Consider the following 27,920-nt stretch of genomic DNA (forward strand, 5'->3'; position numbering starts at 1 on the left):
ACATCTCAACCCTGAAACACTGGGTTAGGTGATGAGGTAGTGGACTTCGGCTTGTTTCAGAGTTGTGGGGGGGGGGCATGAAGAATGGCAAGAGCAGTTGGGGAGTCTACTTCATGGGGCAGGCTTACTCCATTTTGGAAGTGAAACTGTTTGCCAAATATTTAATAGACTAAGATAATTAAACTGAGCCTAGAATAGGTTTAATCATTCGGTCAGGATCTATGGAGAGTCTGGTGTGCCCAGTACTATGCTAGGTCCCGAGAGAAAGAACAGTGGACAAGACACATGGGGTTCCACTCTTACTCTATCGGGGCACAGGGAATCAATAAATAAAGAAGACCCAGGGCCAAAGAGATGGCTCAGTGGGTAGAGGTGCTTCTGCATAGGCCTGATGACCCGAGTTCCTTCCTCAGACCCCACAAGGTGGCAGGAGAGAACAGATTCCTGAGAGGTGTTTTGTGACGTCCACACGTATGCTGTGACACACACACACAGACACACACACACAGACACACACACACACATCTATATACTCACAAATAAATGTAATAAGAAAATTAATTTTTAAAAAAAATAAAGATAAATTCTAGGATCTAAACAAAGTATACCATTGTAGTTACTTTGTGACAACGGGTGATTTGGAGACAGCCCTCGGAGACGCTGCATGTCGGCTGAGACTTCCAGGGTATTGAAGACCAAGCAGACACAGTCAGGCTTCCAGTCTCTCTCTGGGGGTGGTGGCACCTTTTACTTTCCAAGGACAACTGCATAACAGAGGACAGAGAAAAGCAGGAGGGTGGTAGCTGTGAGGTCCCAGCATAGACATTGGCAGCAGAGGCCACGAAGGAAACCCTTCCCAGAGCTGGGGAGGATGTTTCCATAAGCTTCCTTCCTTCACCTGTTGGGAATATGGAAAACTTCAGGAGTCTGTGATGCCGATCAGAGGACTTAGGAAAGCCTGGTAGTGGTGACGTTGATGATGATAGCAGATATCTCTAGTACTAATATGTACTGTTGTAAGAAACAATTTTTATGTGTTCCAAACACTGTTGTACTCTTTGGAAGTATTGTTTATTTAATCTTCATGACTATTGGAGCTAAGGTATTATCCTTACCCTCTTCCCCATTTTAGCAGTGGGGAAACTGAAGCTTAGGAAAATACTGTGCAGCCGGCATCTGATGAAGGATTTGTGATTCTGGTCTCTGTTTCTCTGTCCCTGTCTCTCTCTCTCTCTGTACCTGTCTGTCTATCTGTCTCCTCTCTCAGTTATCATACATATAAAGGGTTCCATCCCATCAATCCCATCAAGTTTTCATCTATCTACATCTATTGATCGATGTGTCATTACACTGATCCTGTGCTCTTACCCTTACGCTCTGCGCCTTTTGTAGGCCTCAGTCAGACAGTCATCAATATCTGATATAGTGGTGTCTTTAGAGACCAGAGCATCCAATGTGACGCTCTGACAGAGGACCCCTTATCTAGATTGGTCCCTGCTCATTTGACAGACAAGGAAACCCAGAGTCTGAGAATCAGATCAGTAATAAGAGCAGGGTGGATTCTGAGTTCTCCTAATTTCCACTCGCGTGTGTTTTACACCATCATGTTCCTCTGCCTTGATTTCCTCACTAGAGACCCCTGGCAAAAGTGATTGAATAGCATTGTCTTCCCAAGATGGGAGAGACAAGTAGTAAATAAGATAATGCACATAAAGCTTTTTGTGTAGTGACTGGTCGGTAGTAAGTGTGCAGCATCGCTAGTGTCTTTGCATAAGTCCACAAGGCAAGGTTCCGTGCTCAGGGGTGAGCTCTTTGGGCTGTGACGGGAGAAGGGAGATTGGAAGTTCTTGGGTGGGGAGCAGGTTTCCTCTCCCTGGGCTTGCCATGTTGACTGACAGGCAGCAAGACCTTGTTCAAACCCATCATAGCGAGAGTAAAATGTGGTTGGAAGTCTTGTAATCCACCATCAAAACTGTCGGGTGTAGGAAAGGAACTGCTTGCTCTAAATAAGTGGCTTTTCCTTGCTGAGTTGCTCTTTAATTATAGGCCTCCTTTGAATACTCAAACACAAGGCCTTTGTAAACTATAACTCCCTCTTACACACATTCCTCTCCTAGGCCTACTTTCCCTTTCATTTATAGAGTACAAACACCCATCTCTTACTCATTCACGTAATGAATTTCAGATCTTTTGTCTCAGTTAAGGAGGGGCCTCAGTAGAATTACGGGCCTCTATCAGTCTTCCCATTCCAGGGCCCTAGAGGGGAGAAGATAATGGGCAAAAGGTACTCTTTGTTGATGGACCTCTCCCACCTTTTTCTCTCCTCTGACAATGGAATCTGTTTGCTTGAGCAGCACTTCTCTAACACAGCCCCCCCCCCCCACCCCAGCCTTTCCTCACCACCTTCTTCATCCTTAAAACTGCCGCCATTCCCCTCTGGTGTTTTCTTCTTTCAGCTTATCAAGAGAGACTAGATAGGAAAGCCCCCCCCCCCCCACCCCTTTGGTTTCTTCCTTGTTAGAGAAAAAAGAGATTCTGCCGGGATTTATTTATTTCATGCATGTGCACATGAGTGTTTTGCCTGCATGCATGCCTGTGTCTGAAGAGGTTCGAATGCTTCGGATCCGCTTGCTCTGGAGTTCCAGATGACGGTGAGCCGTTATGTGGGTGATAGGAACTGAACCTGGGTCCTCAGCAGGAACAAGTGTTCTTAACCACTGAACCACCGCTTCTAGTCCAGATTCTGCAAATACATGAGAATCCTGAAGTCTAGTGCCACGCACAGGTCCCCAGCTTATCTCCAAGGTGGGTGGGAGCAGCTGTGCTTTCTCCAGCGGCGGAGCCATACTCTCCCACCCCAGTGCCCTGCTCTCTACTCAGACTAGGATCAAATGACATACAGAAGATGCCTGGTCTACTTTTCTACCGCCCACCAGTCCCTTGGCTCTCCCTGGTAGAAGACAATCAATATTTGCTGGTCTATCTCCTTCAGGCACTAGGGTATTGGTAAATGTTTATTAAAGGCTAATATTAACAGTACCCCCACCGAGACCTATTTTGAAGGCCTATTGCTATGCCCCTGTAGGAGAAATGGAGACACTATGTGGCAGGCGATTTGTATTTCCACCTTCCCCTAATCTCTTCTCTGGGTGCTCTGGGTTGTGGGGAAGGGTTGAAGGTCTCAGCGGCTCAAGGCCAGAGACCACAATCAGATAATTAGGAAGTGATGGAGTTTTGAGAGTTCATCATCTTTGTTTTAAAATACAATTTATTTAATTGTAAGTTTACTTAATTTAATTTTAAACAATAGTTGCATTTAACAGCTGCCTGGCAGAATTCCTGAAAAATCTGACTGCCTGTCTGGGCTCATACAGTACAGCACTGACCCCACAGGGGTCAGTGAGCCATGGTGACTCTGGATTCAAGAAGAGCTGGTTTTGTTCCCTGGAGGTTGCTCTCACAACACTAAGACATTTAAAGGGACCTCCTTGGTTTGAGGTCTTTTAGGAGACTTGATGTTTAAGAAGCAGGGGTGGGGACTGGGAAAAAGAGGTGGCCCTGGGAAGGGGGTGCAGTACTGCCTTGGTTCCAGATTCCAGACTGCAACCGCCTTGAGTGTAAGGCTAAGACTTAGGGAGCTCACAGATGTGCATCCAGGCGGTAGTGACTGATGCATCTCAGTACTGGGGTCCTAGGGCAAAAGGCAAACAGACTCCAGCGTTGGTTTTCTTAGGTCGGTCCACGCCTCCTTCCTCTGCACAACGCCACTCCCTCCCGCCAAGTGGCTCTTGTTCTGGAGGCGGGACCGAGTTCTCCGGTGGCCCCTGGAGGCTCCAAGCTCTGGGAGGCTGGGAGGGGAGTGAGGGGAGGGGCGCTGACTGGGCAGTCCAAAAGAGAAGGGGGCCTTTAATAGGCTCGCCCAGCGCCTGGTTTGCTGCACCGCGAGTGGCTGCGGTTAGCGAAGCAGCCCGCTACCTCGCGCCACTTCTCCACGACAAATTTTCGCCAGTGCACTTGACAGCAATCGTACTTAGGGCTCCCAGAGCGCGTTTTGCTTAGGGAGGAACAGGTAGGAGGCGCGGGCTGCCCTGTGCACGCTTGCAGCTCTGGGAGGAGTCTCCACGAGTTGGTTGGCTGTGCTTTCTGGTAGCTGCCCGTTGTCCCGGGCGTTGGTTTGTGGGCTGCAAGGGGACAGTGCCTGCCGTGGGAGCCGGTCTAAGTCTCATCCCAAAGTGCGGCTGTTCGCAGCCCGGCGCCATGCTTCTGCTGGGCATCTCAATCCTGGCTCTCGCCTGGCGACCTGCTGGCAGCTCCGAGCCAGAGTGGGAGGTGGTCGTTCCAATCCGACGGGACCCGGACATCAATGGCCGCCACTACTACAGGAGGGGTACGGAGGACTCCGGGGATCAGGGTCTCATTTTTCAGATCACAGCTTTCCAGCAGGACTTTTACCTACACCTGACGCCCGATACCCAGTTCCTGGCTCCCGCCTTCGCTACTGAGTATCTAGGTGTCCCCCTCCAGAGGCTCACCGGCAGCTCTCTAGACCTGCGACGGTGCTTCTATTCCGGGTACGTGAACGCGGAGCCAGATTCCTTTGCTGCTGTGAGCTTGTGCGGGGGTCTCCGCGGAGCCTTCGGCTACCGAGGCGCGGAGTACGTTATTAGCCCTCTGCCCAACGCCAGCGCGCCGGCGGCGCAGCGTCACAGCCAGGGCGCACACCTTCTCCAGCGCCGGGGTGCTCCGGTAGGGCCTTCGGGAGACCCCACCTCTCGCTGCGGGGTGGCCTCGGGCTGGAACCCCGCCATTCTGAGGGCCCTGGACCCTTACAAGCCACGGCGGACGGGCGTGGGGGAGAGTCACAGCCGGCTCAGGTCCGGGCGCGCCAAGCGTTTCGTGTCTATCCCACGGTACGTGGAGACACTGGTGGTGGCGGACGAGTCAATGGTCAAGTTTCACGGCGCGGACTTGGAACATTATTTGCTGACGCTGCTGGCCACGGCGGCACGACTCTACCGCCACCCCAGCATCCTCAACCCCATCAACATTGTTGTGGTCAAGGTGTTACTCCTAGGAGATCGTGACACCGGGCCCAAGGTCACAGGCAACGCAGCCCTGACTCTACGCAACTTCTGTGCCTGGCAGAAAAAACTGAACAAAGTGAGCGACAAGCACCCTGAGTACTGGGACACAGCCATCCTCTTCACCAGACAGGTGAGTTGGTCTGTCACCTCTTAGGACTCAACCCCATTTTCTTAGGGTCATTGTGTTTAGCTCTCTAAAGCCCCCTTGTACCACTCAATACCTCCTTTAAATTGGTTTCTCCCGAATTCTAGCGTTGGAAGTTCTAATTAGAGCCCTCTCCTAAACTCACCAAAGCTCCACCTCACGTGCTTCTGAGAGGTTTGGAGGAGAGTCTCCTTCTTCCGAAGGTGTTGTCCTGATGTGGCCAATCAGAGCCTTCTGGATCAGGCGCTGAGGGGCTGGAACCCGGGAAGTTGCCGCCCCCAAGCTGCAGTTCGTCTTCATGGTCGATAGGAAGCGCTATGAGGATGGTGTTGTAAATGGTGGGAGTGGGAACCTCCGCCTCTCCTATGTGGGTGGCTAGGTTTTCTTTGACATCTCCTAGCTGGCTTACTTTGCTGGGTGTAGTACTGGAAGGTGATTCAAGGTCAGTGCCTGCTACATTTCTAGCGGACAACATGCCATCCTTTCTCCGTCTTGGGTCTTGGATCCTGGATTGAGATGGAGAGGTTTGCTAGAATAGTTTGTGGGATATTGTGAAAGGCCAGACTTACACAGCAGCTACTCCATTGCTGCTTCTCCTGACATCCTTCTCTGTTAGGCCTTGCCCAGTGACTTCCATACTATTCTGAACATGCAGTCTAGTAACCTGTTTGCAACTGGGACTATTCATGTGGAGTTTCACTTAGAATCGAGCTGGGGAAACTGCCTTCCAATTTCCTCCGATCCTTGTTAGTAGGCGATGAGGACCTGTTTACCCAGTTGTATTCTAAGGGACAGAGCAGGCAAGACAGCTCATGTTCCAGTCCTCAGACCCTCTCTTGAGGGCAGGGTTCCTGCTCTGCCCTTGCTCTGCAGGATGGTGTGTGTAAGTAAAGTTGAGAGCGTTTGGACATTCCAGCTGCAGGGCTGGCAAGACACTAAGATGGGACTAGAGAGATGAACCCAGATGGGGGATTATAGCCCTGCCTTCCTCACGTCTTTACCTGGCCTTCAATCTCAAGAAGCTGTCAATCGGGTAACGTTTAGGGCCCTAAGTGTTGACTTAAAAGTTGGGCACGGTGACGATCTGGAGTCCTGAAATTCTTCAGACACTGGAAGAAAGAGTCATCCAAGTGCCCCGCTTCCTTTGATTTCGGGGGCTGTGGCTTGACTCCCTTCAGTGCTCTTGTTTTTTTCATTATCATACCCGCAGCATTATGGTCACAATTGAGGGTTCTTGGTTACCTCCATGCCGCTAACTCTCATTGTTACTGAATGGCCACTTAGAGTTGGTCTGGCGCCCACGAGCTGGAGCCAGAGTCTTCCACAGTAACCCATTTGGCACAGCTAATCCCTTCCTGCAATGGAACTTCCTCCTTTCCCAGCCTCTTCTCCTCCCACCACCTGGTTTCTCTAGGGAGGTCTTTGGCCTGAGCCTTGTTTCCTTGTCCTCATTCTTCCAACTGAGGCTCTGTTGAGCAGCCACAGCCCAGCCCGACCAGCCCTGCTTGAGTCATGGGGGAAACTGCAGCAGAAGCCTCAATTTCTGCACCTAGACCAGCTCTGCTGTCAGATTTCTGGGAGAGAAAGCAAAGGCCAAGAACAGGATCTCTTAATGGGGAAAGCAGCTGTTGTTCCATCTGCTACCTGAGATGCCCCTGTGGAGGTCGCTCCCTGGCTCTAGAATAACAGACCTCAGTCCAGTTGTTCAGGCTGAGTTTTGGACCCGGCCCCTGATAAGAAGAACCCCCGCTGGGAAAGTAGGCCATGCCATCGGAAGGAGATGGCCTTTTTGAAGAAGCAATCAAACAGCGTGGAGAATGACAGCTTCTGTTTCTCAGTGGTGTGCTAGACCCTCAGGGGGCCGTGTCATCTGTGTATAATGGGTACAAGCTGCGTGACCACTTGGGTCAGAAGCGGTGGTGTACAAGCTGTGACTGTTAGGAGCCGCTTTTCTCTTAGGCATTAGAGGGCAAAGACAGAGAGAGCAGGGAGTCTGTGTTGGCAGGCCCGCCATCAAGGTACGTGTGTCATGCTTGTATGGACAGCTCCTCCCCCACCTCCTTGCCAGCACAGATTTTGGGGCCTGCTGTACTCTCAGAGTCTTAGGAACTTCTCATTCCTGAGGCAGCCCCCACCCCCAGTCTCCCCAGGGAAGGTACAGTATTGGATGAGAACACGGGCAGACAGCTGTTCTTTCTAGACCAAGACAAATGGGATCTCCAGGAACCTTAGCTGTCCGGAAGAGAGAATACATTGATCATACAACAAGTGTTTTGACAATTGGAAGAGTATCTGTAAAGATTCAGACTAAGTTCATGGACAAAGAGTGCACATCTGATTTTGCAAAGCAGCCAGCCTCTGGGCTCATAACAGCAGGGTGAGGTCAGCCCAGGGAAGGAGCGAGGAGCTGCCGGGATCAGAGCCAGAGTCATCCTCACTTATTTCTATGAGGAGCACAACATCTCTGGCTTCTCACTGCACCGGCTGCAAACGCCAGGTATTTACTGCTGTGACTCAGTCGATCCCGAGTTCCTGTGTCCTCCTTGATTTTCGGTCCAGTGCCTCTGTTGCTTTAGTATCCCTTTGTGGTAACATGGCTTTTGCCCATCCTCTCAGACATTCTCTTGGTACTTGGGCATCTATGACTTCTAGGTACTATTCTGACTGGAGTTGTACGTAGGAATAAGGTATGGCCCAGCCCCCAGCCCCCCTCACCCCTTTGTGTGTGTGTGTGTGTGTGTGTGTGTGTGTGTGTGTGTGCATGCGTGTGCACGTGTTCTCTTTCCAGGAGCAGAGGATGCTCTCTAAGAGCCTGGGTGCAGTATGGGCTCCCGGCCCCGAGGAGCACCAGAGTAGGGAGAGAAGTCTGTCTCTGTGTTGTAAATGACCTTCACGCCTTCCGCCATCTGCTTCACTATTTGTGACATTTCCTCTCTTGACATGACTTCATTTTCATTTTTATGGCTTGTAGTTTATGTTTTCCTCCTGCTTTCGTTCATTTTATTTTTCTTTGCTTAGAGTCATTTCACGGAATCCTCCATCCCTTCTTTAACCTCTTCTCCTTCCTCTTCTGGGGTTATCCAAGGGCACTCAACAGACTTTTTTTTTTTTATTCAGACTCTGAACATTCCCCTCTTCCAACCCCCAAAGTCTGGCACTGATTTTGTTTTCAGTCTAGAGCAGTATCATGGTGTGTGTGTGTGTGTGTGTGTGTGTGTGTGTGTGTGTGTGTGTTTGCGTGTGTGTATGTGTGCATGTGTATGCACACGTGCATACGTGAGTGTAGGTGCCAGTAGAGGTTAGACATGTGAGATGCCCCCCCTCCCCCCCAGAGCTGGAGTCGCAGGTGATTTGGAGCAGTTTGTCTTGGGGCCTGGGGACTGAACTCAGGTCCTCTGCAAAAGTAGTATGTGCTCTTAACTGCTAAGTCATCTTCCCAGAGTCTATGTGGGGCACCAGAAGGGGTGTTTTCTACACGGTGGAACGTAGCCTCTTTCAGGGAACAGACTCTAAGGTTTTCTGTAGAGCCAATGCTTGCAGTGGGGTAAGGCCTTCAGCGTTCAGATGAAAAGCCGCGACTAGTAAGATGGGTTTGTGTGTGATATCCTCCTCCCAGCATGACAAGAAGGAATCTTCATTTCATCAGGCTGTGTTTTGAAGTCAGACTTTGGAAGACATTAGGAGAGAGGGGACGTTTGAAGATGTGGTATTGTCATTTCTTGGTCGCAACATGACAGTGCACTGCTGTTTTTGAAACGAGAAAAGGGAGGTGGGGAAAGAGAGGAACAGTGGAACGTCGTTGTTCCGTGTCTCATAGAGTGAGTACTCCCCTTGTTCTTTCCTACTCCAAATAAGTAAGCCTAATATTAGTGGCAGAAGATGAAGTGGTGGTGGGGAATCCTTCCCTTTGTGTGGCATCTTTCTGTGTATCCAAGGCTAGCTTGAGTGCATGGGCTCATGGGGTCCAACTGCCTCAGCTTTAGCCTGCCTTCCATCAGACCCTCCCTCCCTCCCTCCCTCCCTCCCTCCCTCCCTCCCTCCCTCCCTTCCTCCCTCCTTCCCTCCCTCTCTCCCTCCCTCTTTCCCTTCTTTTTCCCCTTCCTCCCTCCCTCCTGCTTTCCTTCCCCTCCCCTCCCTCCCTCCTTCCCCCTTTCTCCCTCCCTCCCTCCTTCCCCCTTTCTCCCTCCCTCCCTCCCTCTCTCCCTCCCTCTCTCCCTTCTTTCTCCCCTTCCTCCCTCCCTCCCTCCTGCTTTCCTTCCCCTCCCCTCCCTCCCTCCTTCCCCCTTTCTCCCTCCCTCCCTCCCTTGCTCCCTCCCATTCTCCTTCCTTCCCTCCCTCCCTCCCTCCCTCCCTCCCTCCCTCCCTCCCTCCCTCCTCCCTTCTTGTTCTCCCTCCCTTCTTTTCGTTCTGTCTTAACTTTCTCCCCCTCCCCTTTCTGATAAATTCTTACTAAACAGCTCAGGTTGGCCTCAAAGCTCCTGCTCTTCCTGCCTCAGCCACCAGAGTGATGGCTTCCTTTCATCCATCCCTTTAATTAACGGAAAAAAAACCCTGCTGATTTATTCATTTTTATTTTATGTGTATAAGTGTTCTGTCTGCGTGTATTCATGTGCATCACATGTGTGCCTGGTGCCCTTGTAGGTCAGAAGAAGCTTTCGATCCCCTAAAACTGGATTTGTGCATGGTTGTGAGTCACCCATGGGTGCTGGGAACTGAACCTAGGTCATCTGCAGGAGCCATAAGTAAGAGCAGTAGCCACCTGCAAGCCATCTCTCCAGTTCCGTGCCTCCTTTTCCACCACCGAGTTAGTTAACTAAGACCGTTTCTCCTGCCTTAGGGCTTGCTCTCTACCTTCCTTTGAACTTGACTGTGGTTGTGTCCTTCCCTCCACACCTCAACACTCTTCCCACTGTGTCTTGATTCCTTGACTTGGACACATGGTACAGTGGAAAGAATAACTGGCTTGGAGTCAGACAGAGCTGCGTTTCAATCTCAGCACTTGAACTGCCTATCAGTGAGTCAGCCACTTGAACTACGCTGTCCTCATCTTTGGAAGGCGTAGCATCATATTCAACGTGTGTGACTATTTTGAGGATGAGCTGCCTTGTCCTTTAACATAGGTATCCAAAGGTGGCAGCCATCATTTTCGCTACTTTAGCAGTTCCTTTGGCTCTGCTTCTTGTTCTTGGATGAGTAGATTCAGGTCCCTTGCCAAAATGTAAATTTGGGATAGCCTTGATTTAAGGCATCTTGTACCATTGTTCTTGCAAGCCTATCATACTTGCCTGATTCATGCTCTTGTGTATGTGTGGGGATTGTGGGTGCCAGCACTTGCGAATCCCTTCAAGACAGGCATCACCTCCTGTCTTGGTAGCCCCTGCACAGGCCCATCCGTCGAATGGTTCATCAAGTACACGGAGGGAAGGTTCAGGGGAAAATGCGGGCTGCCTGAAGCGATTGGGTGCTTGGGTACTTTGCCTTTGCCCGGGGACCATTAATTCAGCTTTCAGGCTGTCAGGCTGCAGTGTCAATTTCTTCTGGCATTTCTTCTTGGCACTCTGCCGCCAGGCTTTGCCCTAGAGAAAGGTGGGGCCCCATCAAGGAGCATGTTAATCCACCCTGGAGTCAGCAGACAGGGTGCACAGCCGGGCCAGGGTCAGTGTGTCAGTGCAGGTGTGCGGCAAGGAGCCAGCAGCTTGCTCAACCAGCATGGCCTCAGCAGATGCTGCTGTTAGCACTTAGTCTAGCCAGTCCCCTCTCCCTGGGGGCTCTCCTCACCTATGGTCACCAGCACTGCCTTGACCTGGTGGTCTGGGGGTGGGTGTGGGTGATCATTTCCCTTTTGAGTATCTTCTACACCTTCATTCTTGGAGTAAGCTCACTACAGAAACAATAAGTTGTTCTGTTAGAACTCAGCCCAGGGGCTACACTCCCTACCTTTGAAGCTCTGCTCTGCCTAAGTTGGGGCTCTCGGCAACCCTGGAATAATTACATACTTTATGTGGGTCTCTTCTGTAAAACAGAACTTAGTAATGGTATCTCTCCCAAAAGGGGATTCATTGAGTAATCCAGGTAAAACTCTTGCTGCAGTGTCTGGGACTCTGCAGTGACTCAATAACTGCTGGCTGTCATCATATAGTTGACAAGTAGCCTCTCTTGAAGCACAGTTTCTGGAGAGGATCAGCCTTCCTGCAAGTGTTGGCTTCTCTTCTTCCTCAGTGAGGCAATTTCTGTCCTTTGGACTCTACTAGTCTCTTGTGGTAATACCATTTTCTATTTCTGAAAGAATTTATATGATGGTTATATCCATTTTCTACTTTTGAAAGGATTTAGATGATGTGATACCACATTTGTTAATAGGAATAGCCCACCTTCCAGGCTTCACTGCCTACCTATTTTTCTTAGTTGCATAAGCTCTGAATTGCTAGATTTCACTTCTGGAAAAGCCAAGCCATCATTAGAAATTATAAACTAATTGGTTTTGTGATGGACAAAATATATGGTGAGATTCATGTGGGAAAAAAATCAGGGGTCCAGTTAATGCTTTCTGTTGGTGATCGTGGTATCATTCTTAGCAGGATCCAATTTAGAGCAAAGCACACTGTTGGTCTGAATGTCAAAATCTGTGAATTCAAGACCTCGAGCTTCACTTAACAGAACATGACCTTGGGTGTGTAACTTCAGTTTGTCTGCAAAGTGAGAGGCTGGTTCTGAGGTTCTGTGATGGTTTTGGACACTGGAATGTGGTTCTGACAATGAGCTCTGCTCAGGGGTTGGTTACATAAGAAAAGATAGATACTTTTTCCACTGCCAAATTGAAAAAAAAAAAAACTAATGTGCTTGAATTTTGTGGCTCCCCTTCCCTTTTTCTCTGTGCTGTTGGGAAACGGTGTCTCAGTACCCGTGTGTGCAGCAGAGGAGGTGAGGAAGAGGAGCAAGGGAGGCAGCGAGGGATCTTGGCAGCAGTTATGCATGGTGAACGGCATTGTTAAAGAGGTATCTGGTCACCACAAAGTGTAGCCTTATTTACATAAAGCTCCAAACTTAACTAGGAAAAGTTAGGAAAGAAGAGTCCAGGAAGATCAAGTTCTTGGCTAAGAAGATTCTTGGATCCTCTGGAGAAGCTGCTGTGACTATAAGTGAAATGGCCAATTGCCGGAAATAGTGAATCAGGTAGGGACTGGGCTGAGAGATGCCTGCATCTTCTGGGCAGATAGAAACTGGGCAGTGTCTATATTTTAGAGACGGGTGCTAGAACTGACGAGGTTAAAGCAATTCAAGTGGGTCTGAGTTCATTCATGAAGGGTGGAGACATTCCGTGCCATAAATGAGGTACGCCTGGGCCCTGTGTGAATACTGCGGGCGGTCTAAGCTCTAAATCCCAGAAGGGTCATTTGCTCCCTTGAATGGGTGAAGGGGGACAGAACTTCTGACCTCAGTAGCACGTCTTTCCACCCTGAAGGTGCTGGTGATAGGGGGTCTTCTGTTCCTCGCAGCATCCTTCCCCACAGGGACTGTGCTGGCTTTACTTGTTCCCCTTGTTTAATCCATGGAGCTGAGGTTTCCTGATACAAAACCAGGTTGCTCCTGCTCAGGAAGGGCCTACAGCTGCTTGTCTACAGTAGGGAGGATCTACTGTCTAAAGAGGCAAGATGCCTTGCTGCAGAGACCTTCCAGCTGTAGACACTGCTTCAGGAAAGTCAGGATCCATGTCAGCTCTTCCTCTGGTTCCGTCACTTTGAAGGGACAGTGTGGGAATAGGCAGGGGAATGGAGCCTGTGTCTCCCCGAGTTACACTGCTCAGCATGCATCGGTAGATTAGAGGCCCCTCACAGTTCTTTCCGTTCTAAAAGTAGGTCACGCTGTGTGTTCCTGTCATAACCAACAGGGCCAGAAGGGGCTGAGCACTTAGGACTGGACAAGGGAGGAGAAGAGGCTTAAGTCGTTGGATGGTTCAAGTTCTAGTTGAGAACTGGCTCTTCCCCAGAGCCGTAAGGAAAAGAGGCAGTTGGCCAAAGACACACAGCCACTTAGCAATGGGACCTAGATCTCTTGGTTCTTATCCCTGTGTGCCCGCTCTCTTGCTTGAGGTCAGCCTGAGTGTGTGGGTGGCCTGGAAGCCACAGAATGTGCTTGCCCTAGGCACTGTGGGCTTCAACCGCAGGGCTGAAATCTTCAGATCACCACCTCCACCAACAGGGATCTGTGTGTTAGTGTCTATAGACATATGGCCCTGGTCTGAAGGGATTAAGTTATATATTAAGAAATAAATAAATTACTATGCATTTCTTTCCTATCTTCCACATTCCTTCCTGTCCCAAGCTTGTCTGTGATCTTTCGACAGGGGTTGTTTCTTAGGTTTTTAGGGATCTAGGGAGGAACTCTCTGGGAGAGGAAGTCTTTGAAAAGGGAAGGGCGGGAATTTGAGGTCTCTTGTGAAGTTCCTGGAAGTGCGACATCATTCACACAGGCAGTAAAACAAAGATAGAGTTTGCACAGCACCCGTCACTGACTCTGGCACCTCAGGTTCAGGCTGGTCACCCTCACGGTTTTCTCTGGCCAGAAAAACTGTTAACTCATTAGGTGTGATTATCACCTGACTGTGGGAAGCCAAGTTTGACTGCTCGGCTGGTAAACTTCTGAGTGCTTTGGATTAATTTTTGCTGATTCTCTCTGTACTATGACCACTTTCCTCCCAGGCCTTCTGGCCCCACTAACCCTGTTGCTTCCCACCACCCCCAAGGTCAGCGTATATACGCACACACACAGACAGAGACAGAGAGACAAAGACAGAGAGACGCACAAAGGCAGCAGAAAAAAAGAGGGACCCTCCCACTTCGGTGATGATCGCTTTCTTTTATCCCTAGCAACCCTTCAGCCTGTGTTCCCCTTGAGTTTTGGTAGCTCATTAAACTGTGTGTAGACAGTGTCCCAGGTCCACTTCTCTCTGCTTCCTGTCAGTTCAAGGAAGCCAAGTCTCTGACTGGGGTAGATCCTTGGCTGGCCAGCCTATGACTGAGAATCTGAACTTAATTCATAGTTGTCCAAAAGGCAGTCACCCAACAAAGACAGGGACTGCTCAAAGCTGCCAGTGGATGGGGAACGTGGTTGCTTTCTACCCCCACATGGCTCAGGGAACTGTGATCAGAACCCCACCCTACTGTGGGAGTCACTGTTTTCCTGACCTTCTCTCTATATAAAGTTGTGGCCCTTGTGGTCTAATTTTGTACCTCCTAATTTCCTCCCACAGTACTTCCCTGTGTAGGGTACAGTCTTCTCAGTGAGCCACAGAACTTTCTTCTTGGGGCCACTTCCTTCAGCCTAGGTGGGTTCCATGAATAGCCCCACGAGACTTTAGCAAGGAAGATCTGGCTGAAAGACCTGGGGCTGGATGGCAGCGGCAGGGCCCGTAGGATGCCCTTTCTTTTCTTCGGGCCGCTTCTGTTATTATCTTTAACTTTAGCCTGGCTTTGCTTCTCCTCCACCTGGCAGGACCTATGCGGGGCTACCACCTGTGACACCCTGGGCATGGCTGATGTGGGGACCATGTGTGACCCCAAGAGAAGCTGCTCTGTCATCGAGGACGATGGGCTTCCCTCAGCCTTCACCACTGCCCATGAGCTGGGTAAGACTTCAGTGGAGAGAAGGTGCCTCTGGGGTGGATCTAGACTTGTGCTGGGTGCTTTGGTGGGAGAGGGAACGCTTATATTTGATTTATCATATTTTGGAGCTTTAGGAATCCTTTCTTGGGGCCAGCATCTGCCTTGACATTGGCTTTAATTTCTTCTGCTTGCTGTAGCCCCATTGACACTTGGACACTTTGGTGAGGAATACCTTAAGGACATGGTGACACTGCTGTCCTTAGCTGGCTCACAGCCTGATGGAGGAGATAAGAGATACAAGCTTGTGTCCTACAAGATACAAGTTAGGCTGTAGGACATCTACAAAGAAGACAATGGATAGGTGACAGTAGCCAACTTAAAAACCATCGCAGGGTTTTCTTGCTTCTCTCACCTCCTCTTGCAGCCGCTCCTACCTGTTCTCGGGCCTTTACTCTTGTCTCCTGAGTCCTCTTGTTTCATCCCACAGGTCATGTGTTCAACATGCCTCACGACAACGTGAAGGTGTGCGAGGAGGTGTTCGGGAAGCTCAGAGCCAACCACATGATGTCTCCAACGCTCATCCAGATTGATCGTGCCAACCCCTGGTCAGCCTGCAGTGCTGCCATCATCACTGACTTCCTGGACAGTGGGCATGGTAAGCTAGGAGACAGAAAGGAGGAGGGCTGAGTGGGAAATCCTTCACTGCTGTCCTTGGTGACAGTGTTCTGCCACCTCTTTAGATGGTCTCTGTACCTGAAAGATCACAAAGAACTGGGCTCTGATTTGGGTTTGTTCTGTTTGTCCTGTATGTCACTTCCCCCTACCATTTAGATTCAAAGCCAGTCAGGCCTCACTTTCTCCGGCTTGTCCTAATACATGTCCTTGGATCTATGCAGGTGACTGCCTCCTGGACCAGCCCAGCAAGCCCATCTCCCTGCCTGAGGACCTGCCGGGCACAAGCTACAGTTTGAGCCAGCAGTGCGAGCTGGCCTTTGGGGTGGGCTCTAAACCCTGCCCGTATATGCAGTACTGTACAAAGTTGTGGTGCACTGGCAAGGCCAAGGGGCAGATGGTGTGCCAGACCCGCCACTTCCCCTGGGCAGATGGCACCAGCTGTGGTGAAGGAAAGTTCTGCCTCAAGGGGGCCTGTGTGGAGCGACACAATCCAAACAAGTACCGGGTGAGCGCTTATGTCAGGGAATGCTGGGAGAGGGATGGGCCGGTGTCTCCACTGCCTTGGTCTTCTATGGAAGTTGCTGGTCACACTATGACTTATGCCATATTGCCTTACAGTACCTCCAGTTCTGTCTGTGGTCTCTCTCATGTGGTGTGTGTGTGTGTGTGTGTGTATGTGTGTGTGTGTGTGTGTGTGTGTGGTGTGTATATGCATGTGCATGTGTGTGCTTTTCCAAGTGCATTTGCCAGAGATTTATGTCAGGTAGTTTTCCTCAATTGAACTTCCACTTTATTTTATCTTATTTTGTTTGTGAAAGGGTCTTTCATTGAATCTAGAACTTTCTAGTGAGCCCATGGGTTACACCTATTTCTGTTCTGTAACACTGAAGACACAGGCACCCAGTACACCCAACTTTTATGTGGGTGCTGGAGGTCCGAACTTAGGCCCTCAACTGCATAGCAAGCTCTTTATCCACCGAACCACCTCCCAAGTCCCCTGTCCTTTTTTTGACACAAAGACAGAGAAACACTATAGTAAGCCAAATAAGGTCAAGAGACTTTGCATGCATGAGATAAAGCCTTCGGTAGGACTGGGGATTCTCAGATCCAAGCCTTGGGCTTTCTTGCATAGGGAGATGCTCTGGGATAAGACTGAAAGTCTTAACATGAGTCTAAGCTCGCTCTGTCTTTCTTCCCTCATCAACCACTTCCACATCCAGGGAGGTGGATCCCACAGATGAACCAGGTGTAGGAATGAAATGAGTGAACCCCTGGGTGTGCTTCAGTCACCTGACACACCCCGAGCTCAGCTACAGTTGTGCTTTTTCTTTCTTTTTTTCTTTTTTAGCTGAAATATAATTGAACAAAGTTTTCCCCGAGGTAAACAAGATTATCAATTAAGCTGGACCAATAGCACCAAAATATTCTCTGACTGTATAATCTGTAGGTCTCATGTTAGGAAAGCAAAGAAACCTGTCCTTTCCCAGTCAGGAACAAGAAGTCCATCCTTGACCCTGGAGATGATGTCCTTTCTCTTACTCTTGTTCATAGCTAGGAGAAAACAAAGTACAGTGTTTCAAAGAAACAGCGTTACTAATAAGCATTTACCAAGAACCCAATCCATCCATTTCTGGAAATGGGTGTGGTACAGAATTACTTTTTTAGAATCCTTTTCTGTGACCTGAGAATATATATATTTAACTAAGCCTTCAGCTACTTACTAGGCCAAATCCATTGAGTTCAAGGGTTTAGGAAACATTTGAGGTAGAAAACAAAATGCCACACAGGCTGTCAGAGAGACCATGGTCTAGTGTGGGTTGTCATTAGAGTTCAAGACGGAGTCATGTGTTCCTTGTTGGAAAAGATGGGCATGCGTGCTTTACGGAAGAACTGAGGGTGAGAGACTAAGAGCAATTGGATGCCACTGAGGAACCTTTGAGGAGGAGGAAAGCTTGGAGGGGCAGCAGGATGTCGATCGGATGGGTAGGCAGGAGCAAGGCCAGAAGTGATCTGAGTGAAAGATGGCGGTGGCAGGCTCGTTTGCTATGCATTTAGGTAGACAGTTTGGGAGGAAGGTTGTCTTGACTTGATGGTCAAGCTGATGAGCTCAGACCGGAAGATTCTGAGGACAGGTGAGTCATGACTGGCTTCTTCTCTCGTGAAGAGAAATCCAGAGCATGTTGGATGCAGGCAACATTGCCAGGATACAGTCTTTCCACTATAGTCACACCTCCTATACTGAGCGGCCACTTCACCACCCCATGAGCCCGTCCCTTCATGGGGGACATTACCTTGATCAGCCAAAACCCAATGACTTATCCTATAAATGCCTGCAGCCTTGAGAGAGTTCTTTAGCTCTCCCTCTCATAGCATCCATCCGACCACGGTGTCCCGTCCTGGCACTTACTTCTGTCTAGGATTTGGATTCCAGAAACTCTTCGGTCTGGACCTATAGTCGCTCATACAACGGCATTTCTCTGTTTTCCTTCTCATGCCCCCCCCCCCCCATTCTTCCCTGTGCTGCTGAGGGACTGCAACCCATTGCTAAAAATCCCTTTGATCCCCTTGCCCCATCTCTCTGCGTCACAATCTCTTAGATTAGTCACCACCTTGGTTCAGTCCCGTTCAGTCTCCTCATGTGCGCCTGCCTTGATGAACGTGGCTGGAGTCAAACTGACAATTGTGCTCATTGGTCTCAGTTTAAATAAAAACTCTGGAAACTCCAATGGGCCAATAATGCATGTAGAGGACCGAGGTCAACCTTGGGTGACGTTCTTTGTCCACACCAGATTAAGTTGTGTGCCACTGAGCCGCTTCTCTAGCTCCGAACTACTTCTATGTTTAAGTGAATCTTGGCAAGTCAGCGTGGACACCTGATAAACATTTTAAACATGGCAGCCATAAAACTGGGCTCCTCACCACATCCCCTAAACCTGCCTTGGCAACCGCACCTTCCACTTGTTTATGCCAAAACCCATTTGCTTATACACTTAACATCTGATAGCTCAGCAATTCCCATTGACCCTGCATTCAAAATCGACCCAGAACCTCATTTCTCTCTACTTCCTTGCTGTCAAACCGTTCCAGGCCACATTCCCTCTTCCCTGGAATTTGGCAGTTTCTCCACATCTGCTCTCTGCATTTCTGATCTTTCAGACTGTGACGAACAGAGCAGCCGGTGGGATCCCTTTTAAAACAGGAGTTAGGTTTTGCCGCTTTTCTGCTTGTACCCTACAGGACCTTCATACTTAGCCTGGAAGGAGACAGCGTAGTGTCTGCCTCCATTACCCACTTCTGGTTTTCTGCTCACTCTGCTGTGATGACACTGGGCCCTCCATGTACCCTTTCTTGGCCACGTCTCTTGCTCTCCATGCTTGGAATGCTCTTTCCGTAATACCCACCTGACTCATACCCATAATTCATTGAGGCAGATGCATATCTGAGAACCCAGCAGCCTCTTCCATGGAGCAGTCTACCTCACAAAGGCTCCTGTTAGCACTCCTGCCTCTTCAAATCACAGAAACTCCAGCTCCTTTTTATTGTCTGTCTTCCCCTGACTGGGCTGTCACGGCTTTCAGGGCAGGGACTTGCTGCACCTAATGCCAGGTATACAGTAGGAAGTCAGCAAATCTTTAGTGAATGAATGGATGAATGGCAGGGGCACAGTGAAAGTTTTTGTACAAGTAGGTAGGAAAAAAATTCTATCAAGTAGATTTTGTCTACGGTGCTGGGCACTGAAGAGAAGCTGAGACACGAAGGCCTGGGTGTAGTAACTCGTTCTTTAGATGGTCACTGCTCACTTTAGAGAGAGCATCCTAGTGAGGGGCTACTCACATGTAGAAGGCTATCACATGCAGACTTCAGAGAAGCTCAGGTGAGAGAAGGGCAGGCACAGAGATGACTCTCAGAACACGAAGGATGGAATGTTTGAACTTCATGCAAGTAGTTTCTGCGTAGGGCCACGTAGTCCAGCATCTATGGATGCGCTGTGAGTGACAGCTGTGCACCCAGCTCAGCTGCTTCTCTATGCCCACCTGACATGTGTGCAGGGAGTGAGAAGCCTTTCTGCTATCCTCCTACAAATAACACCATACAGATCAGGAATCTTCTATCCTCTTAAAGAAACTAACGACAACAACAAACTCACTGTAATTTATCCCAAAGCTGAACAGTGGCTTAGGGTTGTTTCATTCCCTCTAACCCATGTTGTCTCTGGGCACAAATGTTAGCATTGCTGATACACGTGGTGCCTTGAACTTTCTCAAAGGCAGTCCTAATGGAGGACGAAATCATTCTGGTTAGAATGATAGACCATTTACACCTAAAAATGTTCCAACACCCGTGGCAACATTGTGTATTGACTTGGCTGTTGGCTACACCTGCCCAAGGTTTGGAGACTATAGACACACTAATGCAGGCAGGGAAGACTTTGAAATCCTTCATGGAGGTAGGCCAGGGGCTTTCATACATGCCACCCAATTTGAATCTTCCATGCAACCTCAGATTGGAGTATTTCTGGCCTCATTTCATGCAGGTGAATTGTGAAACCCAAGAAGGTTTGGTTACCAGCTAAGCCCACTCCTGTGGCGCGGGCCCAGGCACTGTAACGCTCAGTCGACTGGCTTCACAGCCAACGATGCCTCTTCCCAGAACTTGTTTCTAACTGGGAGCAGTTGGTGTTTGCTGATGAATCAGTTTAAGTGTTGGGTGGGTCTTGAACATACAGATTGTTTGCTTATCTTTTTTTGTAATCTCATGATACAAAGTGGACTTCATTCTAGTGAGGTGGGCTGGGAACTGATAGGTTTTACTGGGAGCTTCTGTGGGTGAGGGGCTGGGTGTGGCACCCGAGCCTGCTGGAGTTTAACCTGCCCTTCCACACAGGTGGACGGCTCTTGGGCCAAGTGGGAGCCTTATGGCCCCTGCTCTCGCACCTGCGGCGGGGGCGTGCAGCTGGCCCGGAGGCAGTGCAGCAACCCTACCCCTGCCAACGGCGGAAAGTACTGCGAGGGAGTGAGAGTGAAATACCGATCTTGCAACCTGGAGCCCTGCCCCAGCTCAGGTGAGACACAAGACAGCAGCAGCCTGGGCCTCTGGGCCCTGTGCCTGGAGGTCACTGGTGGTCAGAAATCTTGCAATCAAGACCTCAGTTTCTGGGAATGAGTTCAGAATGAGTCAAGTGCAGACTCCCCTTGGCATCATTCTTTAGCTGTCCAACTCTGGCAAGGGTGTTTTCTTCTTTTCTGCTTAGATGGAGGCTAACTGACTCCGGGGGTGGGCTTTTAGAAGTCTTCATACTTTATCACTCACAAGCCTGTCTTGTAAGCAGGAATCCAGGGTCCATGAACTCAGTGGGAAAAATTTATTCTAATTTCCAATGAGGCTTCTATCGAAAGCTTGGTCTCTCTTCGAATTAGAAATTTAGCCCTTTTCTTTTTTTGAGACAGGGTCTTATTATGTATCCCTGGCTGGTCTTGAACCCACAGAGATCTGCCTAAAGAGATCTGAGATTAAAGGCACGCACCACCATGCCCAACTCAGTGCTTTTAAATTCACCTTTCCATCTAAAATTCACTATTTCCTTCCCTTGGGCAGTAAAGGACAACAGCAGCATATGTACCTGTGCCTTTGTCATTAGTTGGCACTCTGAATATTTTTACAGGGTACTTGAATTGTGGAAGAATTCTCAAGATGCCATTATGTTCATCCTGACCTCAAAATCATAACAGTTATTTCAGTCATCACTGATCATTTTTTTGAGCATTTTTTTTGGTGCATTACAAAGAGCACACATGCCAGAAGTATGTTTCAAAGGATATTGGTAGTTGCTTATCAATAGAATTGGTAAATGTTGTGATTTGTATAATGCATTTAACGAAGTAATGAGAAGAGATTTAATAGGCTGCTGAAGGGTTTCATCATCCAAAACATGTTTGGGACACCCGTTATAGAGGGAATTTGAGGCTAGATGCTGGAGAAGGCGGTCCATTGCTTATGGGATGTCTTATTGTGCACGGTACCTTTTGATTCCAGGTGCTTTACCATTTGGAGGTAGGAATGAAATCACATGGCAGAGGGATTTTATTTGGGCTCCCCGGGAGGGATGCCGTCTTCTGTACCTTCCTTGGCTCCTCCTTTTAGCTTCCTTTATGTGCTTTCTTCCTGTTCAGCCTCTGGCAAGAGCTTCCGGGAGGAGCAATGTGAAGCTTTCAATGGCTACAATCATAGCACCAACCGGCTCACCTTAGCTGTCGCATGGGTACCCAAGTACTCGGGCGTGTCACCACGTGACAAATGCAAGCTCATCTGCCGAGCCAATGGCACTGGCTACTTCTATGTGTTAGCACCTAAGGTGAGTGTACAGGGACAAGAGACAGAGGCAGAGTCCGGTCTTCAGGGGAGCACCACACTGAGTAACTGGCCCTGTCTTCTTTCTCTGGGGATGCCGCAGGTGGTGGATGGCACCCTGTGTACTCCCGACTCCACCTCGGTCTGTGTCCAAGGCAAGTGCATCAAGGCTGGCTGCGACGGGAACCTGGGCTCCAAGAAGAAGTTTGACAAATGCGGGGTGTGTGGTGGGGACAACAAGAGCTGCAAGAGGGTCACGGGACTTTTCACCAAGCCCATGTAAGTTCTGAGCCCTGGAGGGTATGGGTAAGGAGAATGGGAGCTGTGGCGGTGGAGGTGGAATTAAGTAACCCTAGGCGTTGAAAGCTTGGGTTAGAGCAGAGTGAATGTTAGGATGGGCGTATTACTTCTCATTTTGGGCTGATAATCCATCTATGTATCCGTCCATGTGTCCATGTATCATTCAGCCAGCAAACAAAGATGAATTCCAAGGTGAATGCATGAAGACATACCCCAACAGGAGTTGAGATTCAGGGAGATGGAAATGTGGTTAGGTTCCATATAGCATTCTAGAGCTGGATTGTGCAGGCTTGCTTTGTGTCAACTTGACTCAGGTTAGGGTTATCAGAGAGGAGGGAGCCTCAGCTGCGAAAATGCTCCCATAAGATCAGGTTGTAGGCAAGTCTCTATGACATTTTCTTAAGATTGATAGGGGCGAGCCCAGCCCACGTGGGGGATTCCACACCTGGGCTGATGGGCCTGGTTTCTAAGAGAGCAAGGTGAGCAGGTCAGTAAGCAGCATCCTCTGTTCCTCTGCATCAACTCCTGCCTCCAGGTTCCTGTCCCATTTGAGTTCCTGTCCTGAATTCCTTCAATGATGAACAGTGATGTGGAAGCCTAAGCCAAAAATCCCCTGACCTCCCTTAACTGATTTTGCTCAGGGTGCTTCATCACAGCAATAATAACCCTAACCAAGATGACAGAACTGCTTTCAAATCTCAGTTCCTTGATTTCTACCTGACCTTGGACAAGGGATTTATTCTTCAGATTTCCCGACACCTATTTGTAGATGAATTTCATATGCAGTCTCATGAGGACTAAGGAACTTAATTTTAAAAAGTTAGTGCAGTACCTGGCATATAATAAATGCTTACGACATGTTCACTAGGGAAAAGAGGTGGCATGTGAGAGCCCCCCTGCTCTTGTGGACTTGGAGTCCTGGCCCGGGGTGGCATTGAGAATGAGTGGAGTTTCTGTTTCCAGGGAAATGTGCCCCATAATTAGTTTCTTTTAGTCCAAACTCCAGTGTCTGCAGCTCCGCAGCTGGAGCTTTATGAGGCTGACCACACCCTCCTGTGGAAGTCCCAACCTATGTTCTGGGAGAAACAGGGTGAGCGGTGTCCTGGAGAGCTCAGTTGGGAGCAGTATGTGTGGTTAGCCTAAAAGTTCATGGGTCCGAACACTGAAGATAGAAAGACCAGATGGCCTTCCTTGAGTTGGACTGTCCCCTCTGGACATGGCATCCTCTATGGAGCCCCTAGGGGTGGTGCACAGGGAAGCCCCCAGCTCCATTTCTCAGAGCTCAGTTGTTGCTAATGCAGGGTTTCTGAAGCTGCTTTTCTGCAGGACGTGCAGCAGGGTGGTTCCATGAGGCGTAGGAGGAACTGGGTGGAGCCCGAGATAGCATCTACCTTAACTCAACCTGTGCGGATGTGGATGCAGGAACCCAGAGTAACTAACTGTCTCACTTAAAGGGAGTTAGTATCTGAATCAAGGCCCAATTCCTAACCCTGACTCCAACGTCTTTACTCTGACTGCATCCAATAACCAACCTTGGACTTGAGCACTGTACACTAACATCCTCTCCGTTCCTCCTCCAAGTAACCAATGCCTAGGGAGTCCTCTGTGTCAGGTGCTCTGCTCTGTGGTTTATGTTCTGTGGGCTTCTTTATCCCGGGACAGTTCTGTGGTAGATGTGGTTACGAGCTCTATTTTTCACGGATGAGGAAGCATACTTAGAGATGCTGAGACATATCCAAGATCAACAGTAACACAAGGCCGGGTGGTTCTTTCTAAGCCTCAAACTTGTGTTTTTATTATACTTTGAATCTACCCCAAAGACAAGTTTATTGAAGGACAAAAAGGTCGCTAGGTCTTACAGCCTAGACATTCAGCTTAACTGAGTCTGACTTTCAGCTTTCTGACTCCTTGAGCCCTGGATGGTGGTGGTTAAGCAAGCTTACCCTCTGCCACCATTTTTGTGATGTATCTCAAACCCACAATTGGTTATTACTTTGAAGGGGGATAAAGGGTATTAATTGGTTCAAGCATCTGTGTAATTTATAATCTCTTTACTCTAGGCATGGCTACAATTTTGTAGTGGCCATCCCTGCAGGTGCCTCCAGCATTGACATCCGCCAGCGTGGCTACAAGGGGCTCATTGGGGATGACAACTACCTGGCCCTGAAGAACAGCCAAGGCAAATACCTGCTCAATGGACACTTCGTGGTGTCGGCTGTAGAACGGGACCTGGCGGTAAAGGGCAGCCTTCTGCGGTACAGTGGCACTGGCACCGCGGTAGAGAGCCTACAGGCTTCTCGACCCATCCTGGAGCCGCTGACCGTGGAGGTCCTGTCCGTGGGGAAGATGACACCACCCCGGGTGCGCTATTCCTTCTATCTGCCCAAAGAACCTCGGGAGGACAAGTTCCCTCGCCCCGAGGACCCTCGGAGTTCCCCAGTGCTGCGCAACAGTGTTCTCAGTCTTTCCAACCAAGTGGAGCAGCCAGACAACAGGCCTCCTGCACGCTGGGTGGCAGGCAGCTGGGGGCCTTGCTCGGTGAGCTGTGGCAGTGGCCTACAGAAGCGAGCAGTGGACTGTCTGGGCTCTCCAGGGCAGCGAGGAGCCTCTGCTTGCGATGCAGCCCATCGACCAGTGGAGAAACGAGCCTGTGGGGAACCCTGCCCAACCTGGGAGCTCGGCAACTGGTCGCCCTGTTCTAAGAGCTGTGGCCGTGGATTTAAGAGGCGTCCGCTCAAGTGCGTGGGCCACGGAGGCAGGCTGCTGGCTCGGGATCAGTGTGACCTGCGCCGTAAGCCCCAAGAATTGGACTTCTGTGTCTTGAGACCCTGCTGAGGGGGGACTGTCCCTTCTCCTCCTTTATTCTTCACCCGCTGTTGTGCTGGTGCTGCGGTCAGCTGGAGCAGAGGACGGTGGCCAGTGGCCTGTGTCACAGTGTCACTCACAGAACGAGGACCATGGGTCTGGGCGAGAGGTTCCTTCTTCCTTGGACTGGGCAGGGGGACGCTAACTAATGCACAGTCTACCTCATGCCCTGCTTCTCGGGGCCCAGTTGTGGCTCGGAGAGGCTTCGACAAATGGGTGCTGGGCAGAAGGTGCTGAAGCCCAGCTTCCAAGGAACCTGGAAGTTGGGTGCCTTCTAGGCAGAACTTCAGGGACCTTGCTCCCCCCCCCACCCATGGAGGCCACAGGCTGCTGGAAGAGCCGTGGCCTGCAGCTTGGCACCCTCAGGTGATCCCAGGAGCTCTGAGCTATCCCTGGACATGGCAGGGGTCTCATGGTGCTTTCGGCCTTCTTTCTTTTTGACTGATGTGGACCTAACAGTAAAATCGTTCAGGAGTTACTAGAAGCCAAAGGGACAGTGAGGTTGGGTTCATTTGGGTGCAGCTTTCCTGTTTGGGAAAAGGTGGGCATACAGGGAGTTCCATGCTTGTTCTTCCATCGTGACACTCCGTGAAAGACTAGGATGTGCAGCCTGGATGGCCAGCGCATTAGATCAGCAGGAGGTAGCACTGATATGGCCCCTGATGCTTTGTGGGCAGCCAGAGAAACTGCAGGACCCTCTTCTTGGTCAAGAGAGCATGCATTGCAAACAGATGCCTGCCATTTAAAAGGGGAAATGATTTGGTGGCTGAAGCAGGGAACACGAGAGCTCTAGAAGGTTCTGCTCTCACTGGGGTGAGGATGGGTAGGTGCTGAGCTTTGGGATCTGACTTTAGGGATGACATCACTCTGGGATGGGGAAAAGGAGTTCTGATGCTTTTGTCATCTTGAGAGGAATATGCAAGTAAGGCCAATGACGAAGACACTTCATGGCCCCAGGAAACTTCCACCGTGACCATAGCCCTTTACCCATTGAGAGAGGAGTGAGTGTGCTTGGGTGGGTGAGATGCTGGCAAGTGAGCCTTCTTCCCCAGCAGCTCCTGCTGTCTCCTGTGGGTATGCTACATTGCATCTCCAAGCCTTTACTTTTCTTGTAGGTCAATGGGGCTCATCATGTGCTACCTCAGATCATTCTCTGTAGGAGAGAAGTAACTCCATGCTTCTACCACACTCAGCTACCATCCTCATAGCTGGATCTTCCCATAGAGATGAGTATGGGCCCGACTTCTGGGTTCCTACAGCCTGGCTATCTGCTGGGGCTCTAAATACGAAGACAGAGTGAGGCAGAGTGTCTTTTTCCTCAGGTTCCTTGGGATCAGTTTTTTGGAAACACTAAGAATCAAAGCCCTGACCCAGGGACACTGGGAGCCCTCAGCGGAACTACTGGAGACCCATCTGTCATTCTTGTGGACATGTCAGGGAAATAGGAATCCAGGTGTTTCTTATAGCAGGGTACTTCTGGAAGATCTGGGAGCTCCAGTGTATATAGGGTACCTTCAAAAAATAGGCAGTGTGTCCAGGACCTTAGCGGAGGAACTGATGGAGATAAGACCAAAACCCTTGTTTTCACCGCAGGAGACGGGGGTCCCATGTCAGTTCTTTGACATGTTCCCTAGTAGTTGAAATCTACATCCTGGTCAGCGGCCAGTTTAGCCTCTAGGGCAGCGGTTCTCAACTTGCAGGTTGCAAACCCTTTGGGGATGGAGTGACCTTTTCACAGGGGTCTCATATTAGATATCCCGCATAGCAGATATTTACATTACGATTCATAACACTAGCAAAATTACAGCTATGAAGTAACAACGGAAATAATTTTATGGTTGGGGGGATCACAACATGTACTGTATTAAAAAGTCCCAACCTTAGGAAGGTTGAGAACCACTGCTCTAGGGTGCTATTCTAACTCTGGTCAATTTCTAGGCTGGAGACCTCGGATAACGCTCCTACAGTGGGTGAAGAACATGCGACCCTCTGAGATTGGGCTACAGTCACCACTGAAGGACAGCGTGAGGGGAAGCAATGAGTGCCTAAGAGCTATAGTGACAAAAGGACCCCGGGGCCCGAGGCTGGAGGGGAGCCTTGCTAGCTGGAGATAGTATGGTGCCCTGTGCTTGGTGCAGTCTATCCCGATGAGTAGAGGTGGTGCTGGGCTGTGCAGAAAGGGTTAGGGGTAGGGGTTGGCGGGAAATGAGGTGCCCTCCTTGAGGTGACCGGCCTCTAGTGGAGCAGTATTGCTGCCAGCTATTTTACAAATTATTCCAAGGAGGGAGGGCTGCTCTTGTTCCTGACACATGCCAGGTGTCCACACTCTTTTCTGTCACAAGAATTTTTATTTTCGTTTTAAAACTTCTTCTTTTTAAAAGAAGTATGACGGAGACAACTTGGGAAGGTTGTCTTGCCTTTGAACATTTTCTGTCAACCCGTGCTGAGCAGAGATGAGGTCAAGGCACAGGTTTCTTGTGGAGGAATAAAAAGTCAAAATGATGTCCCGTGCCTAGAAGAGAAGAACATTCTGGGGGGCTCCAGGAACTTCTTCCCTGGGATATGGACCAGTAAGACTTTGGGTTTGGGATCCCCCTACCCTCCTTTGCCTATTGTGTGCACTGATTGGAGGATTTAGACCCAAACACCCTCTTATGGACCTCATCATGTTGGGGAGGGGCTGGAAGGAGTCCGGCTTGGAAGTCAGTCCCTGGAGACTCTAGGGTCTGTTGTTGGGAGAGTTCCCCCCTCTTTGGGCTTGTTTCTTTTGCATTTTGTGTACTGCAGAAGGATGAGAGGGTCTGGGGGACTGGTTGAGTGTGTATACTGTGTATACATGGGAGCTGGCTGCTGAGGTGACAGCAACCTACCCCTAATAAAGTTGGATGTATTTAAAACTTG

The 27,920-nt window shown here is 49.7% G+C and overlaps 1 protein-coding gene across 5 annotated transcripts; it reads left to right on the forward strand.

Annotated features, from left to right (window-relative positions):
- Positions 1-3,855: 3,855 nt before the first annotated feature.
- Adamts15 (ADAM metallopeptidase with thrombospondin type 1 motif 15) lies at positions 3,856-27,920 on the forward strand. Of its 5 annotated transcripts, none has more exons than XM_048458769.3 (8): positions 3,856-5,214; positions 14,722-14,854; positions 15,319-15,486; positions 15,728-16,011; positions 20,391-20,568; positions 21,677-21,858; positions 21,958-22,133; positions 24,215-27,920. In XM_048458769.3, exons 1-8 carry the CDS (start codon positions 4,258-4,260, stop codon positions 24,987-24,989), a joined length of 2,853 nt encoding a protein of 950 aa, XP_048314726.3. In that variant the 5' UTR covers positions 3,856-4,257; the 3' UTR covers positions 24,990-27,920. The 5 variants fall into 5 exon arrangements, with proteins under 5 accessions (XP_048314726.3, XP_085545907.2, XP_085545904.2 ...); XM_085689781.2 differs by lacking the exon at positions 3,856-5,214 and adding an exon at positions 6,670-7,247; XM_085689778.2 differs by lacking the exon at positions 3,856-5,214 and adding an exon at positions 7,259-7,726.

This window comes from Myodes glareolus, chromosome 4, assembly GCF_982192425.1.
Source record: "Myodes glareolus chromosome 4, mMyoGla1.1, whole genome shotgun sequence".
In the NCBI taxonomy this organism is placed as follows: domain Eukaryota; kingdom Metazoa; phylum Chordata; class Mammalia; order Rodentia; family Cricetidae; genus Myodes; species Myodes glareolus.

What these genes read in the sequence shown, in the direction of transcription:
- Adamts15 (XM_048458769.3), top strand. Translation starts at nt 4,258, where the DNA reads ATGCTTCTGCTGGGCATCTCAATCCTGGCTCTCGCCTGGCGACCTGCT. An exon ending in GGAGCCCTGCCCCAGCTCAG is followed by an intron (nt 20,569 to 21,676) that starts GTGAGACACAAG and finishes CTTCCTGTTCAG; the next exon opens with CCTCTGGCAAGAGCTTCCGG. An exon ending in GGACTTTTCACCAAGCCCAT is followed by an intron (nt 22,134 to 24,214) that starts GTAAGTTCTGAG and finishes TCTTTACTCTAG; the next exon opens with GCATGGCTACAATTTTGTAG.